This window comes from Diabrotica virgifera, chromosome 6 (assembly GCF_917563875.1).
Source record: "Diabrotica virgifera virgifera chromosome 6, PGI_DIABVI_V3a".
NCBI classification, from domain to species: domain Eukaryota; kingdom Metazoa; phylum Arthropoda; class Insecta; order Coleoptera; family Chrysomelidae; genus Diabrotica; species Diabrotica virgifera.
The window spans coordinates 36,398,477-36,419,622 of NC_065448.1; the positions used below are offsets into that span (position 1 = coordinate 36,398,477).

A 21,146-nucleotide genomic window follows, 5' to 3' on the forward strand; every position below is an offset into this window, starting at 1 on the left:
AATAAGGCTATAACGTGGTAAAAAATCACTTAAATCGGACATCGGACAACAGGTTTAGGAAATTCGAAACATCAAAAATGACCAAATTTTTAGTGGATCGATTTTTTTTGCACCGCAGTGTAGTTTACTATGTCTGTAGGGTAAAAAATAACCGAGACAGAAACTTTTAAAGCTTAAATTTTGCTGCGAGAACCATGTAACCGGGGTCATTTAACATTTTACGTTTAAAAAAGTAAGGAGTTTAAAAGATTAAGTGAAGTCGTTTAATAGCCCCTGGAATTAACTTTCAAATGGTTTTTAGATGAACCTGATATCGAAAAAAAAAATAACGGAGTTAAAATTAAAATAAAAAAAACAGTAACATTTTTTGGAAAAATTAAAAAAAAATAAATTTTGAAAAATTTTTGGGGCATAAATTTTAATGCTATCAATTTGTTCGGGGGCTCATTTGATAAATATTTCTAAGTACTTTGACAAATGTTTAATAAGTTTATATTATAAAATGCATAATTTTCCCGTCATTTAAGCTTAAATACTTAACTTTGGGCACTCGCCGAAAAAAATATACATTCAATTACCTATAACTCACTTTCAGTTAACATTAAAAAGTTTTTTTAGTAAGAAGTTTATTTCATTTTTTATTAGCTTCAATTTAAGAAATAATAATTTTTTGTAAAAACATAATTTTTGTGTTATTTATGAAAAATTGGTAAAAAACATGCATTTTTCTCACGAAAAATTAAAATCTTTGAGCTATCTTTGAATCTTTGAGATAACTCAAAAAGTTTTGATTTTTTTTAATAACTTTATGTAACAAATTTTGCTTAGAATTTGTCCCTCTATCGAATTATGGGGTTATTTTTAATAAAATAATTTTCACCCCCGAGAAGGGGTGGCATCCACTCCCAAGGTAAAAGCGCAAGTTGGCATCATGTCACCTTTGTTCCTTGAGATATTCCCTAACCACTCACCAATTTTCATTCAAATCGATGGAGGTTCAGCGAAATCGGAGGTAATAGGCGTAGGTAGCGCTTACGGTAAAACATGGAGGATATGATTCGTATCGAGTGTTCGTAATCCCACTGCAGGAAAGTAGGCGACGTTGCCTAGGTAACAACTAAACTATCGCAAGGGATAAAATGTGACGTTTTAATGACTGACAAGAGGTGGCAAATTATGACATTTCATGTTAGTTATAGAAAAAATTACTTATATAACTGGCATCGATTTAGATTGTACGCGCATGCCCACCAGTAAACTCTAATATTATTGCCTTGAATTAATGAACAACTACATTATTTTTTAATCTCCGATAATCTAAATTATACAATTTAAAAAATAACTCAATGGTACAATACCAATGGTAATAAAATGATTTACCGTTTTCCGCTTCATCATCACATCCTAATAACGGAAGATGAAAGCTTTCCTCGTCTGATTCATGGTCTTCTTCCGTAGATTTAAAAGTGTCAAACATCTTTAATGTACTTGATAGAGTTTCCAAAGGCTTGGTCTCGCACTGTTCCATCGCAGATTCCATTGCTCTGAAATAAAAAAATACCCTTATTTATGGTTCTAATTGTTGGAAGCAATTCAGATTCAGTGAAATACATTAAAATAATGAATTACCAGCATACAGCTGACATGGTAACAATGACGTTGTCAGTAATAGCAAACTAATATCCCATATATTTGATGACGTCACCAATAAGTGACACCACTACAGTATCAAAAATGACTCGTTCAAAAGACTCAGACGTTACTTTTAGGTTATCCTGTACAACGTCACATACGTCGATTTAATGGATTTACGAGGCCAAAATTATTTTACAGCATATTTCTACTAAAACTGGTAGAAATAAAAGAAAAAATATTGTTTTTTAAAAATTGACTTGTATTTTTCATAGAAAAAATACAAGTCAATTTAAAATTATTACAAAATATGCAGGTTTTTACTTATATAGTATTTTTACTACAAAAGCGATATTACGTAGGTCAAAATTTTTGACGTAAGAGAACTGTCAAAACGTTAGAATGTGACTTTTCATTATTGCCATGTTTATAATAAACATGGCAATAATGAAAAGTCACATTCTAATGTTTGACAGTTCTCTTACGTCAAAAATTTTGACCTACGTAATATCGCTTTTGTAGTAAAAATACTATACCTCAGTCGGTATCTGACATATCGGACTCAACTCAGTATTTGGGATCACCCGGAGAACAAAAATTCACTAACAGCCTATATGCGCGCACATTCGCGGTGAATAGTTCTGGAGCGGGGATAGTAAGTTTTTGTTAAGAGGAAACAGTAGCGATCAACAGGTAGCGAAATCGCGTTCCAAGATTGCGGCTGTAATTTTGAATATTTTTTCGAGATATTTGGCACACGTATTCGTAATATAATAAAGAATGGCGGTACAGAGCCCAATTTGAAAAATATATTAATATGTGGAAATTACTCTGTAATTAAATACAATATTAAAAAAACGAGCCTGTACCGCCATTAAGAAGAACAAAAAAATACACTTTCTTCAAATAAACTTTTTTATCCGATGCCTAGATTTTGTGTCATTTTGGAACTACTAAAAATTTTTATTTCATTAGTAGTTCCAAAATGACACAAAATCTAGGCATCGGATAAAAAGTTTATTTGAAGAAAGTGTATTTTTTTGTTCTTCTTAATGGCGGTACAGGCTCGTTTTTTTAATGTTGTATTTAATTACAGAGTAATTTCCACATATTAATATATTTTTCAAATTGGGCTCTGTACCGCCATTCTTTATATATTACGAATACGTGTGCCAAATATCTCGAAAAAATATTCAAAATTACAGCCGCAATCTTGGAACGCGTTTTGGCTACGTGTTGATCGCTACTGTATCACCATAAGACAAACCATAATGTGTCTCTAGGATGAGTTTTGAATTTTTTACGTCACTTTTGAAATTTGACTTTTGGCCGGCTAATTATTTAAAATCAACCTATGTGCAACGGCTAACATCACATTTAGTGCTTGGGCTTAGAATAAGTCATTTTATCCAATTCCGGACTTATTTTGAATGTACATATATTTTTCACCCCCGAGAAAATATTTTTCACCCCGAATTTCTCATTTTTTGGAAAATGGAGGGGATGTAGAATTGTACTTTTTCTTATATAATAATAGACAATTTCAACTACCTATTCCCAAATTTTCATCCTTCCTTTATTTTTTTGGAGGTTTTCGGAAAATGGCGTGTTCTTTGATCGGGCTACTGTTCCGAGCTAACTCAGGATGTTTCTGTAAAATTTTGATAAATTTTAGTTTACCGATCTTGTAAGCTGCTGATGTGTCGTATTCTGCTGAAAAAGCATGCAGCAATTCTGCCACCTCATTGAAGACGCGGAATTTAAACGAGGTCATCTAACTTGTTCTACGGGAAGGATTAGTAGTGGGAGAAATAATTTTACAGTTTTTGCATTGTCTGAAGTCTGCTGCAGATATAAATGACAAGTCACACGTCACAAACAATTCCATATTACCTCCTAAACACCCTGAAATCTAAACAAGGTCCTTTTAAAATTACATCATTGGTTATTTATTCTGCAAATGCAAAGCCTTACTTAAAAAAATAAAATTACATTCGTACATTATGGAAACGATCGTTAGTGGGAATGCACTTTCTAAGTAAGATAACCTTGGGCATTCAAGAACCAATTGAAACTCTTGGTGAGACGGCAAAACGTAGGAGTCTCAAAAAACAACGACCATAATGAAACTAAATGCAGATCACTGTTACCTTTTACTACTACCTGAAATAAGATGTTAACGACCGCAATTTTTTGTAACGGGGCTATTTTTAGCATAGTACTTTGCAGACTATTTGCAGAAAAAATAAAACAAATTAAAGATCATTTGGAGTTTAGAGTTAACTCTTCCTTGCTTAAATTTTGGATCGATTAAATAATTTCTTATTTGTACAGATCTCCAATCGAGTGACTACGCTGACCTCATTTCGAAACGCATTCTTCAATGCCAATAGAGTAGGGTGACCAAATCATAAACTTGAAAAAGCGGGACACATCCAAGGAGCAGTGGCGGACCCAGAATTTTTCTCTAGGGGGAGAGGGTTAGTTGGGCGTCGAATTTTTTTTGTATTGTTTGTGAAAGACATGCTATATTTTCCTATGATTTTTTGTATATTTTTCATATGCCCTGGGGGGTTTAACCCCCAAAACCCCCCTGGGCGCGCCACTGCCAAGGAGGGTTTGGAGCGATACCCAAACAGGTAGGGAAAATTAAAACATGGTCTTTTAGCCAATTTGGGACCTATAAATCCTTTTCAATTTACTTTTGAATGTGTAATTTACGTACGATCAAGAGTGCGAAACAGAAAATTCTAAAACTCCGCCAGAATAGCATGGATCAACAACCCGTCAGAACAAAACAGGGAAGAATACAAAATATCGAGAAACAAAGCCAACTCAACAAATAAAAAGAAGAAAAATGACTGGTTTCGCTGGAGGATATTGAAAAGACAGAAAACTATCAAATACAACAATAATTTTACAAAAATTCAAAGCAGCAAAAAATACGCCCAGCATTAAAACAAGAGGACTAAAAAAGCAAAAAAGAAAAACCTTGTTTGAGGACAGACAGATCAGCAAAATATGGGAAGAATATTACGAAAAAATGGTATTCACTGTGAAGGAAATACACTGCGATGAAGAAGTAAGGCCGTACAAGATAACGACGAAGAAAAAATTTTCACAGAAGATAAAATAACTGTGGAATAAAATACGGAGGAAGAAAATTACGTAAAGAAATAAACCAGCTAATACAACAAATTTTATTACGAACAAAACAGACTACCAGCCGATTGGAACGCAGGTATTATAGTAGGTACCTTTATACAAAAAAGGAGATCTAGACGAGTGCGAGAATTACAGAGGAATAACTTTATTAAACAACACATATTATACCATCCTAGAAAATATACTAAACATAAGACTTAAATCATGCACTGAACGAATATTAGGAAAATACCAGAACAGGTTAAGACCGGGGAAGTCGACGATTAATTCCATACGTATAGTGGAGCAAATAATTTAAAAATCGAGAGAATACAACAAGAGAATACAACAGAGAAATGCACCTAATATTCATGGATTTCAAAAGCGCTTTTGATACAACCAACCGGACAAAAATGATGGAGCAGCTAGAGAATGTTGGAATCCCAGAAAAATTAAGACATATGCTAACAGTGAGCCAAAAGAACACCAGAGCAAGGATCAGTTTCAACGGAACAACTTCTAAGGAGATTAATGTACACAAAGGCGTGAAACAAGGTGACTCTATCTCTCCGACAGTATTTAATCTGATATTGACAATATCAGATATTGACATAATCTGTAATCATGAGGATGACAAACTTGCAAACAAAAACATTATTACAGATCAACTTCAAATAGTAACTTATGCAGATGATTCAGTCATCACAGCGAAGACGAAGATAACCCTTGCAGTTGGAAAATTACATAAGGAAGCGAAGAGAATAATAGGACCAGAGATAAACCAGCTCACAGCAAAATACATGGCGATAGGGAAAGATGACCCAAAAACTCAAAAATATCTAATAACACAGAACCATAAATTTGAAACTGTATTTACCTTTAGCTACTTAGGAGTAAAAATAGGGAAAACCGGAAAAGAGAGAACAGAGGAAAGAATTCTGAAGGATAGAAAAACATCTACACGGTAGAAATCTACTGAGAAGCAAGATTCTAAGTATAATATGAACCTATATAAGACCTTAATAAGACTTGGTGTTACATATGGAATGGAAACAACGACGATTAACAAGAAAGAAGAAGATAGCGTTCTGAAATTTGAAAGAAAAATAATGAGAACAATACTGGGCCACAATGTAACAAAAGAGGGAGAAATAAGAATGAAAACAAATGCAGAAATTGAAGAAAAATTAAAGAGAGAAAATATAGTCAGATACAAAAACTCAACCCAACGCAAATACGGGACATTTAGGCGTCCCGAGATACTTTTTCGGGACTCCGGGACAAATCGTTAAAAAACGGGACAATCCCGTTTTTACGGGACGTTTGGTCACCCTACAATAGAGTCATACTGAAGAAATTAAAGACGAGAGGTTAGATAATTTATAGACAGGTAATTCAATCACGAAATGAAAACAAAACACGAAAAATTACGTTAATAGTTATTTATAATATAAGTGTTAAAAGTACACGTTTAAGGCACGCATGTGAAAGTTTGCAGAATGAGCGAAGCGAGTTCTGCAATTCACATGAGTGCCTTAAAAATGTACTTTTTAACACGCATATCATACAATATTTTTTCTACAAACGTAATTACAGGACAATATCTACAAAAACTTTTACTTGAACTTGACTGACATTCCATTTTTATATTTTTTTGACATTACATCAAAATTGCCTATACGGCCAATACGAACTGCAGTGCCATAAAAATTTTAAAGCACTAGTGCCTTAAAGTAGCATTTTTAAACGCTCGTATGGAGTGGTAAAAATTGCATTTTTAACACGGTTGTAGAAAAAAATTCATAAGAAATATAGATACAAGTATGGATTAATGACATTTTAATTGTTATAAAATTATTAAGATGTTAAGAGCCGGTATCACAAAGTAATTAAAAAACTAATTAAAATAAAAAACAACATGTGTGTCCTTCGGTTCAGAGATGATCTTTGTTGTCATATGTTTCTGTCTCTAGACCTCTTCAGTGAGGATGAGAAGTCCCAGATCTAAATAATAAATCTGAAACTTCTCGTGGAACCACTTTCTGGTAACATTCTTAATCTCTGCCTTTTACAATTTAATGGCAAAGAGACAACGAATAAATGAGACGAAAGGGACTCTAAAATAGGCAGTCACATTCCGTATATTTCTCTAGGAAAAATTTAACCGAAAGTTTATTTGAATACACGGAATCAACTTTCGCTTTTTTTCGTTTTAAACCTTCCTTGGATTTCTACAAATGTTTTAAAATCCAAATTAGCTAATTCGATCCAATCATTCTGGAGCTGTTCTAAAAAAGATACATACAGTTCGCTGGAATAAGTGTTACCCCCTTAATAACTTATTTATTTATAGCACATAAGCAAAACGCTCGGACAGGTCAATTTTTTAAATAATCAAAGTATATTATAACATCAATGTTTCGAACTTTACGCGATCTCTCTTCAGGTAACAGGCAAAACTTTGATTTTTTAAAAAAATGGGAAAGTACATCATGTGATAGCTCATTTAAAAGCGTTTGAAATACTGATTACAAAAATGTATAATACTTTAATCCTTTTTAAGAGCGTAGGCGCAGAATTTCGATCGAATTGTTTTTAAACGCATTTATTTTTTTTTTCGAATCCTGAGAAAACTATTAAGTATTTTTGAAAAATTTAAACGCAGAATAAAAGATTACATTATTACCGAGGGCTGAAAGTCCCTTAGAATAAACAAAAAATTCTTTCGAATGATATATTTGAAATTAAAAATCCGACTAAATTTTCTTTTTTTTTTTTCACCCCTATGACTTATTAAAAGAATCATTAGAGAAGTTCTCAGGGACTTTTGACCCTCGATAATACTGTAATATTCCATTCTGCGTTTAAATTTTTCAAAAATACTTATTAGTTTTTTCAAGATTCGAAAAAAATGAATACATTTCAAAATAATTCGACCGAAATTTTGCGCCTACGGTCTCAAAAAGGATTAAAGTATTATACATTTTTGTAATCAGTCTTTTAAAAGCTTTTAAATGAGGTGTCAAATGATGTACTTTCCCATTTAAAAAAATTAAAGTTATCACTGTCACCTGAAGAGGGACCGAGTAAAGTTCGAAACATTGATGCTATAATATACTATGATTATTTTTAAAAAATCGACCTGTCCGAGCGTTTTGCTTATGTGGTAAAAATTAATAAGTTAGTAAGGGGGGGGGGGTAACCAACGAACTGTCAACACTGATGGAATGGCCCCGTCCCATTCAAACAGTGAAGCGAGATTTCCTGCAACATCCTGCAACAAGAGAGAGGTCCTAGAGAGAGAGAATTTTTCAGGTAAAATTTGACAGGCCGTGTAATTTGAGTTGCCTATATAAACTTAAATCGGGGATGGACTTCATATTTTTAACTTGAAGGCTGATTGAACAATAAATCTTCTGTTTCTTAGAAGTATAACAACTTCTCGTTTTTATAATGTATTTTCTGCTCTCTCATATTTCGATTATTTCACCTATTCTGTTCCATAGTTGATTTCTCTTATCTTGAATTCTTACTTTAGTACGTATTTTAATTGAATCTAACTTTTTGGCATGTTTGCTGTAAAACACAACTCTGTACCGTAGAGGTAAAGGGTAGTATATCCATCTAGTGAAGTTTTGAGATAATGGGGAAATAAGATGAATTCCAGAAAATTATTGCAATCATTCTTAATCTGAAGACATATGAAATTATGTATTTATGTAATTGTAACGTTGTATATCAGTTAAACAGTATTGTCCTACTGTGATAAAAAATTTGTTTATATATTTGACAATATTGTGACTTAAGGTCTTTTGCCTCAGCATATACCAGCAGATAAAAAAGTGTAGAAAATAGTAAGTGCCTATATAAGCGCAAATAAAAACACAAACATGATAAAAAACATTTATTCACAATCGCTATCATCAACGTTTTTTGGTAACAACTAAATTTCTATTAAACTCTTGAAACTGACTGGGGATCCACTGTAAAACGATTAGTAAGTGATCCTTCTTCTTTTATGTTATACCTTTCGGTTTTTCATAATGTAGTGGTAACTAATGTACTAAGATTGGTCGCAGTTGCTTTTATTTTTTGTTAGTGTCAATTATCTATCAAGTAAAAGTCTCTGTCAATCAAAGTGACTAACATTTGTATGGAGATACTGCTATTTACCAGGCGCGAAATAGCGCGCCCGATAAACAAATCCGACATCTGATGGAGTTACTACACTTTACCTCGTTCTCCAAAGGATATACTACTTTTCCTTATAAGAATATATAGGCCACCAGTAATACTTCGCATACCATCTTTTGCCACAAATAAAATTGGAACAAGTTAAGCCTAGCAAAAGTATTAAGTCCAAATTAGAAAAAAATGGAGTTACTACCCTTTACCTCTACGGTACAGAACTGCTTTTTCTTTTTCCATTTCTCTGTGTTCCATATTTTTAACTTTCGTGTGCCACTTCTTTGAAAAAGCTTTATAAGAGAGAATTAAATTCAAAAGAATTAAATTGTCGCCCATTGTGCGAGCGTTATTGCACTATGTGTGGCCTAGCTTTGACATGATGAGTCTGAAAAATGAATTACATTTTTACAAAATTTTGGAATATGTTTAATTCGTAGAACAATTTTAACAGTTTTTTTCATTACAGATTTCAATACTCTACAAATAGTTTCTGATGTCTCTTGATGTAAAATAATTATTCCTACCTACAACAACCACCAGAGTTGCCAGATGTGATTTTATAAAACCCCCACTTAGAAACTGAAATTCCCTCAAATCACCCAAATTTAAATTTTTGCCGCATTTTAATAAATTATTAGTCAAATGTAGAGAACAGTAAACAAAAATTATACTACTTATCAACAGAGGGCCCTGAAAATAATTCATAGGTCCTATCTTCTTCGATTATATATGAGAGTATAATAATACACCCATACCTCGCTATACGGCCGCTCTGTATACGGCATTTCGCTATAACGGCCCTGTTCAATTCCGGAACGGTTTCGATTTACGGCCTAAAATGTCTCGCTATAACGGCCCCATGTTGTCATTCTCGAGCAAACGCAATCTCGATGCACACTCTTTTCTATTTCTACTTGTTTATGCATAATTTGAAAATAAAATGAGATGAGGCCGCATCTAAGGAATATCTTAACATTTTAAAGGGAATTATAGAAAAAGGTGGTTATAAACCGGAACAAGTGTTTAACGTAGACAAAACAAGACTTTGCTGGAAGCAAATGCCTGATCTCACGTACATTTCAAAAACCGAAAAATCTGGGCCTTGTTATAAATTGTCTAAAGAACGATTAACTTTGCTACTTGGTGCAAATGCCACTGGTGATTCTAAGCTAAAACCACTTCTAATTTGTCCAAAAATCCAAGGCCTATTACAGGACTAAATAAAAATCATGTATCCGTTATATGGAGATACAAGAAAGCTTGGAGTTTGTAGATTATTTTTGGTTTTTGGAATCTATTATTATTTTATATACCAGTGTATGTGCTTTTTTGTATGCATTTTTGATTTAAATACAATAAACAGATAAAATGCATTTTTAACGACAAACCATGTAACATATTTAACAAATTTTGAACCGATCCCATTAAATTTTTATGAATTTGTATTAGAATAATTGATTCGTTATACGGCATTTCGCTTTGCGGCCATGTTTCGTGGAACGTATCTAGGCCGTAAAGCGAGGTATGGGTGTATACAGTTCTATGTGTATATTCGCAAATTTAATTTCCCATGACCCCTTAAAATTTTCCATAATTTTCACCCCAAAAAATCTCCCAACCATTTCTGCTTAGAGAAGTTCCCCTATACGCTTTCAAATTGCCCCAAAATTGTGGGAAAATACCCCAATCTGACAACCCCGACGTACCTGATTAGCACTGTCAATTTGTTTGTTTACGAAAGATGGCGATTATCTTCCCTCATTTACCTGATTATCTTCTATCTCATCCTGAAGTCATTAAAGTTCGCTTCATGGCGATTCCATCAGTGTTGACAGTTCGTTGGGGGTAACACTTATTCCAGCGCCCTGTATAACAAAATAAAATGACGTTTATTAAACGTCATTCAATGTTTACATATCGAATAAATAATCATTTTTTGTTTACTTTATTAGTAGTTATTCAAAGCCTTTCTTCAAAACTCACACTTTTTCGGAAATTTGTATTTTTATTTTGGACGTGAGGTCTCACTTTTTCAACGAGCTCGAAAAATAGTTCTTTTGACACCCGGTAAAATAATTTAGACTTCACTGGATGCCTGTAGCAGCAACAAACATTTTTTTTCTGTTTCTTGCAATAAAAGGATGCACTTACCCTTTTCTTTTCTTTCTTTCCTTCCTTTTCTTTTCTTCCTCTTCTCTCCTCTTTCTTCTATTTCGTAAGTACAAGTACATCACAATCAGATCCTCGTCATCACTACTTGACATTGTTTACTGGGCCTTATACCTTTACTTTAATGATGGGTCAGGTGGTCATAGATCTGTAAAAAAACGTTTCGTTTTTTTACAATATATGATATATTTCCGTATATCTTGTAGATTTAACTTAACAAGATCATTGCCTATTAGATGGATCTATATCTATACAGAGTGGGCCAAAGAAAACAGTCCACCTCGATATTTGGCAGTATTTATTAGATTTTAAGGAAATGACAAAATAGGTCGTTTTTGGATCCAAGGGGGACACATTTTTACGGTACATATATCTGTCATTTGTCAACCCCCTCCCTTCCACTTCCCCCACCTCTTATTTTTAAATAGGGAATAGGGGTCGTGTGCTAGCTCATTTGAAAGGTTATTCAAATCTCTGTCCGGTAATATTAACATTGACATAATTATTTATACAGGGTGTCCAAGAAAAATTATTTTGAATTAAATTAATTGACACAAAAAGAAGAATGTATGTACCTAATTTATTTAACTCAAAATACATTCTACTGCTGACAGAAAACAGAAAAAAATATTTATTTGATAAATAAACATTGTTTGTTGCTTAAATTCAATATTCAACCTACCAAGAGGCAGATGGGCGGCAGCTTGAACATTGAAATTAAGCGAAAAGCAATGTTAATTTATCAAAAAACAATGTTTTCTGTTTTGTGACTGACAGCAGTAGAATGTATTTTGAATTAAATAAATTACATTCTTCTGTGTCAATAATTAATTTAATTAAAATATTTTCTTCTTGGACACCCTGTATAAATAATAATGTTAATGACGAAGTAGTTCATCTTTCAATGTCAGATGGCGCTAGCCACCTACTATCATCACTTCACTTGCAATGGGTGGGAAAACCTCTCGATGCGAATCAGTTAAAATATGGAGAACAGTGCCTACGTTCTTTCCGATGAAGGCTCCAATAAGAGCCGAAAATCGCGATTCAAGGGACTGGACTGCACTCCGTATTCTAACTGAAAAGTAAGATTGTTTTGCCTTCGCATTGTAACTGAATAAAAATGGTATACATTTTTATTTTATAGTCGTATTACTCCGTAGAGTAACTAGGTGCATTTTTCCGTTGGAACTTTACCAGCTGCAGACGGGGGATGTGAATTGCATAGTGTAGAATTCCTTCCCTCTCGTCTTCACTGCAGCATCCATTTGACTTGCAAATGGTAGAAGTCTTGGAGGTGTCACCAGGAAAATGTACCAATAAGTTTTCAATTAAAAAATCTTTTAGTAATATTTTTAATATTTTCAATATTAATAATTTACTATTAGGATTGAAAACTACTTCGTCTTTCAATGCCAGATGGCGCTAGCAACCTACTATCATCACTTCAGTTGCAATGGATGGGAAAACCTCTCGATGCGAATAAGTTAAAATATGGAGAACAGTGCCTACGTTCTTTCCGATGAAGGCTCCAATAAGAGCCGAAAATCGCGATTCAAGGGACTGGACTGCACTCCGTATTCTAACTGAAAAGTAAGATTGTTTTGCCTTCGCATTGCAACTGAATAAAAATGGTATACATTTTTACATTATGTTAATGTTTATATTACTGAATAGAAAATTGAATAACCTTTCAAATGAGCTAGCACACGACCCCTATTCCCTATTTAAAAATAAGAGGTAGGGGAAGTGGAAAGGAGAGGGTTGACAAATGACAGATGTATGTACCGTAAAAATGTGTCCCTCTTAAATCAAAAATCGACCTGTTTCGTCATTTCCTTTAAACCTAATTAATACTGCCAAATATCGGAGTGGACTGTTTTCTTTGGCCCACTCTGTATAATAATACTTTACCAAAATATTGGTATTTTAAGGTACATAACACGTACAGATGATAATTTTTCAATACGGATCCAAAAGTTAGTGCTAACAAATAAAGCTAGATCTGCAAGTGTTATGGTTCTGTCTCGGTCGATAAAAGTTTTGATGTGTACACACGGATAACTAATGAACTTCAGTCGCTGAATCTTCTTCTTCATTAAGTGCACGATATTCTCCGTCTCCCTATGCTTGTTTTTTCTTGAATCATTCCCTGCATAATCAATTGGAGCAAGTTCTATCTCTCTCCACGTGTAATATATCCGAGGTACTCTAATTTTCTTGTTTTGATGGTGTTTAAGATTTCCATTTCTTTATTCATTTTTCTCAGAATCTCTTTGTTTGTGACGTGTTCTGTCCACGATATTTTCAGAATTCTTCTGCACACCCACAGCTCGAATGATTCTAGTTTTTTCATTGATGCCGCATTCAAGGTCCAAGCTTCCATTCCATAAAACAAAGTCGAGAAAACGTAGCACCTAGCTAATCTAACTCTTAGCTCCAACTTCAAATCTCTTGAGCCGAACACTTTTCTCGTTTTGTTGAAATTTGCTCTAGCCTTTTCTATTCCAATTTCGATTTCCTGGAGGTAATCACCTGTGGAGTTGATCATGTTCCAGGATATGCATATTGGTCGACTCGTTCGACATTAGATCCGTTTATGAAGAGATTCTCGTTATTTCTTTGAGTTTTCGATATTCTCATAAACTTTGTCTTCTTGGCGTTCAATGTTAGACCATATTCTTGTCCAAACTCCGCTATTTTGGTCATTAGCCTCTAAAAATCCCCAATTGGTGACAGTGTCATCCGCATATCTAATGTTGTTAATGGGAACTCCATTTCCCTTTATTCCAGCTGTTTCACCCTCAAGAGCTTTATTCAAGATCTCTTCAGAGTATTATTCAGAGTATTCAGAGCATTAAAAGGAATTGGCGACAACACGCATCCCTGTCTCACCCCACGTCTGATTTCAATTTTCTCTGACAGCTGATCGTTAACACGTATTTGTGCTTGTTGATTATATGCTCTGAGCTTCGCTGGTGTCGCTCCTAGCGGATTACTAATGCAACTGTCACCGGTAATTTTTAAATTTATTATTTAATTGTTCTCCCTTAATATTTACAACGCAAAAAAGTAATTAAATTGTAATCGATTTTTTAAAGATTTTGCTAATCATGTTAACGTTCTATTAATGAAATATTAATTTCTCACTTCGGATAGTTTCACAATTATCGTGTAGATGGCGCTTAGATTAGTTTATAATTACATCATATAAAATTACGAAATCTTAATAGTTATTTATGATATAAGTGTTAAAAGTACACGTTTAAGGCACGCATGTGAAAGTTTGCAGAATGAGCGATAGCGAGTTCTGCAATTCACATGAGTGCTTTAAAAATGTACTTTTTAACACGCATATCATACAATATTTTTTCTACAAACGTAATTACAGGACAATATCTACAAAAACTTTTACTTGAACTTGACTGACAGTCCATTTTTATATTTTTTTGACATTACATCAAAATTGTCTATACGGTCAATACGAACTGCAGTGCCTTAAATTTTTTTTAAAGCACTAGTGCCTTAAAGTAGCATTTTTAACGCTCTTATGGAGTGCTAAAAATTGCATTTTTAACACGGTTGTAGAAAAAAAATTTAAATTCAGTATTTAAAACGTAAGTATATGTATTGAAGGTAAAAGTATACTACACAGCTTTGACGAACTAATATTATTTCCTATTAATGTTTTTAATTTCAATGTTTTAATTTAATCACTTTTGACATTTATGTCAAATTTCCAGTAAAAGCTTACAGCAGGGGTGTCAAACTCAATTTTGCAGAGGGCCATATATTAAATTCAGAATGTGTCGGCGGGCCAGATTCAAATAAAAAAAAATGTACTGAATTATTATAACATTTTATTTAATAGTATACTTATAATATACGGTTGTTAAAAATCATATCAAAGTTATAAAAGAGGGTAATTATTTTGAGCTCGAGGATCCAGATACCTGACTTCTCTTGTTTTTGACAAGCTCATTGATGTCAGGTATCATATTCGTTGTATTTATTTTAAGAATTGATTGGAGATGTTCATTTGTAAGTCTTGTGCGATGTTTGTTCTTATTTATTTTCATGACGGAAAACATCTGCTCACATAAATAGGTGCTACCAAACATGCACAGAATGCGTGCTGCATGCTTTTTTAATTCCGGGTAGTTATCCAAACTCTTGAAATATTGTGTATAAAATGTAAGTGCGTTAACCTCTTTAAATTTTTCTTTCAAAATACTGTCCGATTGAAGATCTATCAACTCCATTTGCAAATGAACTGGTGCCTGTGAAGCTTCAAAATTGAATGGATTGTTGAAAATTGGGAATTCCATTTCATTCATTTTGTGGAAGTCTTCAAAACGATTGTTGAATTCCGTGATAAGATTTTGCAGAAGTTGAGAATATTGATCCAATTTTTTTTGATCCACTGTGCCAAATGATTTTAAATGAGGGAAATGATCCAAAGTTTGATTTTTTACCTGATTTTCCCACAGCCTCAACTTTGTTTCAAAGGCTTGAATACATGAGTACATTTGAGTGACAATCAGATTTTTACCCTGTAACTTTACATTCAGATCAGTCAAGTGTTTATTCATATCTACCAAAAAGGCAAAATCAACCCACCAGTCATTGTCATAATCAATTGGGTTGCCTTTTTCTAACATGAAAGCTTGAATAGGGTCACGTAATGCAAAAAATCTTTCTAAAACTACTCCTCGACTGAGCCAACGAACTTCGGTGAAATAAGGGACATCAGAAAACTTTTCGTCCAAATCTTGTAAAAACTGCCTGAACTGTCGGTGATTTAGTCCTCTGCTCCTTATAAAATTTACTATTTTAATTATAGGTTGCATGACATGGTCCATTTTTAAATGTTTGGATGCCAATGATTCCTGGTGAATTATACAGTGAAATCCCACAAAATTTCCTGATGTTTTCTGTTTTAATTTAGTTACAACGCCCGAATGTTGGCCAACCATGGCAGGAGCGCCATCCGTAGTTGTGCTGCTAAGTATATTCCAATCGAGTCCATATTCTGCCATCAAATGCTCCAATGCAGAATAAATATCATTTGCTGTTGTAGTACCTGTCAATGGAACGCACTTTAATAGTTCTTCAGTTATTTCAAAGTTACTGTTAATACCTCGTATAAAAACAGCAAGTTGAGCTGTATCAACAGTATCAGTGCTCTCATCAACAGCCAGTGAAAAGTTTGTAAATTCCTTAATTTTCTCCTTCAGTTGAAGAACCAAATTTTGAGATAAATCATTTATTCTTGAAGCAACAGTGTTTCTTGACAGCGAAATATTTTGAATTATTGACTTTTGAAATGGAAATGAAACATCGGCAACTTTCAACATACAGTCTTTAATAAAATCACCATCAGTGAAAGGTTTTGATCTCTTCGCGATTTCTAATGCAATAATAAAACTTGATTTCAGGGCATCTTCGCTCTCAGTATTAGCTTTAGTAAACATCGATTGTTGACCTTGAAGTTTAGATTTTAAAGATGACAATCTGTCCATTCTTATTTTTTCAGTGTAACAATCGAATTTTGATTTATGATTCGTATCATAGTGTCTCTTCAAGTTAAACTCCTTACAAACAGCAACTGTTTGATTGCAAATCAAACAGTGGTTTACCTTTCCATTCTATGAAAAAATATGCATTTTCCCATTTAGACTGAAAAACTCTACGTTCACTATCAACTTTACGTTTTTGTGACATTATGCCGAAATCGTAACAAATATGGAACTCGACACAATTATGGATATCGCACACGCACGACACAAACAAATGTACAATACCTTCTCAACCACTACTTCGCAACTGACTCACGTGACACGTCGACGCACTTCTTTTATATCGATAAGGAAGGTTCTAGTCTAGACTCGAAGCGCATGGAAGATTCTATTGTTCTCAACAAAAATAATAGGGTGTTTCCGCTAAGAGATGGTGTTACTGTCTATCTCTCTCGCTTGTCTAGGCACGCGCTGCCTTTGAAATGACTTATAAATGTAGTGTAGTGTACGCATTTTAAAACTTCCGTAGAGCAATCGAGTGAAGTCTAAAAGCTCTAAAAAACATGATTCTTCTTTCTGTGACACATTGCGATCGCGGGCCGTATTGGTATGGCCCGGGGGCCGGATGCGGCCCGCGGGCCGTATCTTTGACATGACTGGCTTACAGGATAAATTCGATATTCAGCGCCTAGGTACATGGTGTAATCGCTGAATACACCATGATATGTAACTTGACGCACATAGTTACAGTTACAATAAAAAATTAATATTCCACATTACCCAGACCATTCCATATTTGCCGAACGTCCTCTAGCATGTAATTAATTTTGAAGACACTATAATCTACTGTTAGACCAATTTCAAAAAAAGAAAGCTTAGTTTATTATAACAGAAGTATCGTTGCTATAACGGTCTTTCAACGAAATTATTCTTATGGTACAATCTTCATTGAGGGTTGGCAACAATCTCAGCAATGTAATGTCAATGTTGTGCAACTTAATACATGTGAGTCCAAACAAAGAATACCCCAACAAAGTTGTTTGGAGTATTCTTTGGTCCAAACATAAGAATTAGCGCCTCTTTTCAATTGAGGCATCACACAAACCAAATTTTTCAAGACGAGTTATGTCTTCTTCTTCTTCTCCTTTCTAGCATGATCGATCATGCTAGTAGGCTACTGTTTGTTCATTGCCATTAAGTCTTCCCCGGACGATGAGGTCCACTATTCTCGCCATCGTTTTGGTGGTCTACCCTGTGGTCTTTTACCTATTGGGTTATTCGTTTTTGCGATTTTATGAGTCTGCTGTCCTCCATTATCTTTATATGTTTGTTCCAATATCTTCGTCTCTGTCTAACCCACCTTCTTATGTCCTGTATTCAACAGTTTTGTCTGATGGCTTCACTTCTTATTCTGTCACGTAGGGTTTTGTCTTGTATACCTCTAGGGTAAGAACAGAACAAGTGGGTCGAGGTGGAGGTGTAGATCGCGGTGGATGCTACTAGTTAAGTCGCGGTCGATGTCGACAGCACATAGCAAGGAGGTCACCTGCGCTGTCAGTCGAGTTAGAATCACTATCAAGTGAAGTAGTTTAATGAACTTTGAATGACAAAAGACTGTGCTTTTGCGATGTTGTGTCAATCAAGTGATGATAGTGATGAAATGTCAGCTGTAAATAATCAGATCCTCTTTCATATTTCAAAAATTTACTGAATTTAATTACTTTAGAAATTCAAAAATAAACTGAATACAAAAAAGGGATTATATAAAAAGTATCATGGCCTCGAACGGACCAATCACAGGGAAGCATCTTTGTAGGCCGCGCAGTAGACGTCCATGTAAAACAAACTCATTTTATTTTCAAAAGCATCAATGTAAACCTCCTAGATGGCATCGCGCTAAACCTTCACCGCGACTTACCTGCTCTGTTCTCTTCCATTCACTACAATGTGTTTGTTTTACATGGATATCGACATCGACCTCCACCTCCACCGACCCACTTACCGCGACTTGCCCCTAAGGGTAAGAACAGAACAAGTGGGTCGCGGTGGAGGTGGAGGTCGCGGTCGATATCCATGTAAAACAAACACATTGAACTGAATGAAAGAGAACAGAGCAGGTAAGTCGCGATGGAGGTTTAGCGCGATGCCATCCAGGAGGTTTACATCGATGCTTTTGAAAATAAAATGAGTTTGTTTTACATGGATGTCTAATGCGCGGCCTACAAGGATGCTTCCCTGTGATTGGTCCGTTCGAAGCCAAGTTGTCACTACCTGCGCTATCTGAGTTGATACTTTTTATATAATCCCTTTTTAGTAAATTTAAAGTAATTAAATTCAGTAAATTTTTAAAATATGAAAAAGGATCTGATTATTTACACTTATAGCACACATTTCATCACTATCATTGGTGTTCTCATTTCAACTGCTCTCATCATTTGTAAGTAGCGAGTAATGTAATAAAACTATTGATGTAACGAATGTCGTTTTTTGAACATTCGCGAATACGAATGCGAATGTGAATATCTCATCATCATTCTCTTTGCCTTATCCCTATGCGGGGTCGGCTTCCCTAATTGCATTTCTCCACACAATCCTATCTTGAGTCATATCAATATTAATCCCCTTTACCAACATCTCCTGCCTAATCGTCTCCCCCCACGTCTTCTTTGGTCTTCCTCTCCTACTCCTTCCAGGAATCTGCACTTCAGCAATTCTTCGTATTGGGTGATTAGCGTCTCGACGTTAAACATGACCAAACCATCTCAACCTATGCTCTCTCATTTTGGCATCAATTGGTGCCACACCTAGACTTCCCCTAATATACTCATTTTTAATTTTATCCTTTTTTGTCACTCCACTCATCCATCTAAGCATTCTCATTTCCGCCACATGCATTCGTTGTTCCTCTTTCTTTTTCACTTCCCAACATTCAGTTCCATACATCATAGCCGGTCTTATGGCTGTTTTATGGAATTTTCCCTTCAACTTCATTGGAATTTTCCTGTCACACAGCACACTACTTGCTTCCTTCCACTTCATCCATCCAGCCAGCCCTAATTCTACTGCATGCATCTCCATTACTCTGTAATACCGATCCCAGGTACTTAAAACTATTGCTTTTTACAATCAGTTCACCATCCAAAGATACCATGTTAATAATTGTAGTAACTCCATCTTTAAATGAACATTGCTCTGTCTTTGTCCTACTAAGTTTTAAACCTTTTTCCTCCAGAGCTTGTCTCCACTGTTCCAGCTTTTATTCTACGTCTCTTTCACTATTTCCTACTAACACGACATCATCAGCATACATTAAGCACCATGGAAGGTTACCCTGTAGTTTTGCGAATGTGAATATCTAATAATGACATTTGCGAATGCGGATGCGAATGTTCAGTTTTTTTAATTTGTTTCTATGTATTTTTGAAATGTTTTCTAAATTTATAATGAGAAGTTAACTGATATTTAGTATAAATCAATCTGAATCTTAAGCTTTATTACATTATACATACCAAATAATAAAACAACGTGAAGGCTGATAATCTGATTATGCGAGTTTAAATTACCTTTTTTTAATAAAAAAAGATGAGAAAGAAAATAGATTTTGATTTTATTAATCTAACGTTATTTTCAAACTATTTTTTTTTCTGATATTCATATTCGCAAAACATTCGCACACATTTTTCGAATGCGAACGCGAATATGCAAATGCATGCGGATATTCGCGAATGCGAATAGGAATATTCGTTACATCACTAATACAAACAGAATAAAATATTAAAGTTCTTTATAAAAAGATCTTGCCAAAAAAGCGAAATTTAACAAGTAGTAATGTCGCCAGTGGGGGTACAACGGCCTCCTTAATTCAGATGGACTTACCCAAGTTTTTTTATGTATTTTGACCCGTAGAACACGAATTTTTTGGGTAACAGTCGATCCGGATGTCGATAAGATTGTTATAAACAAAGAACTTGAGGATTCACATAACAGCGATTTTTCGCAAAACAAAACATTTTTTTGTATTTTTGGGTCATTCTAAGCAAAAAATGTTTTTACAAGTTTTTTCGTATGATGCATAGTTTTCAACATAAACGCGGTTGAACTTTCAAAAAATCGAAAAATGGCAATTTTTGAACCCGAATAACTTTTGATTGAAAAATAAAATAGCATTTCTGCTTGCCGCATTTGAAAATTCAGTCAAATTCTATCGGTTTTGATTACTTTCATTGCTAAAAATTATTTTTTTTTATTGTTAAACAAAGCTATAAACACATAGTGATCGAATGATGTTTTCAATGCATTTCTCATTTGAAATCGAACGAGTAGGCGCGCATACTGACAAAACGCATGCATTGGGCATGGGAAACACTATGTGTTTATGGCTTTGTTTAACAAATAAAAACTTAATTTTTAGCAATGCAAATAATCAAAACCGATAGAATTTGACTTGAACTTTCAAATGCAGTAAGTAGAATTGCTATTTTATTTTTTAATCAA

At 34.3% G+C, this 21,146-nt stretch overlaps 1 protein-coding gene across 6 annotated transcripts in view; it reads right to left on the reverse strand.

The window, feature by feature from the left end:
• Positions 1–21,146, reverse strand: part of LOC114335171 (activating transcription factor 7-interacting protein 1) — a 138,466-nt gene that overhangs the window by 37,516 nt on the left and 79,804 nt on the right. For 3 of the 6 annotated variants that reach the window (XM_028285353.2, XM_028285350.2, XM_050652657.1), the window contains exons 2-3: positions 11,116–11,281; positions 1,381–1,544 (exon numbers count right to left, since the gene is read on the reverse strand). In XM_028285353.2, the coding sequence (XP_028141154.2) occupies positions 1,381–1,544; positions 11,116–11,228 (277 nt within the window). In that variant the 5' untranslated portion in view covers positions 11,229–11,281. The remainder of the gene's footprint in view (positions 1–1,380; positions 1,545–11,115; positions 11,282–21,146) is intronic. The other 3 variants (XM_050652658.1, XM_028285354.2, XM_028285355.2) reach the window with 1 other exon arrangement.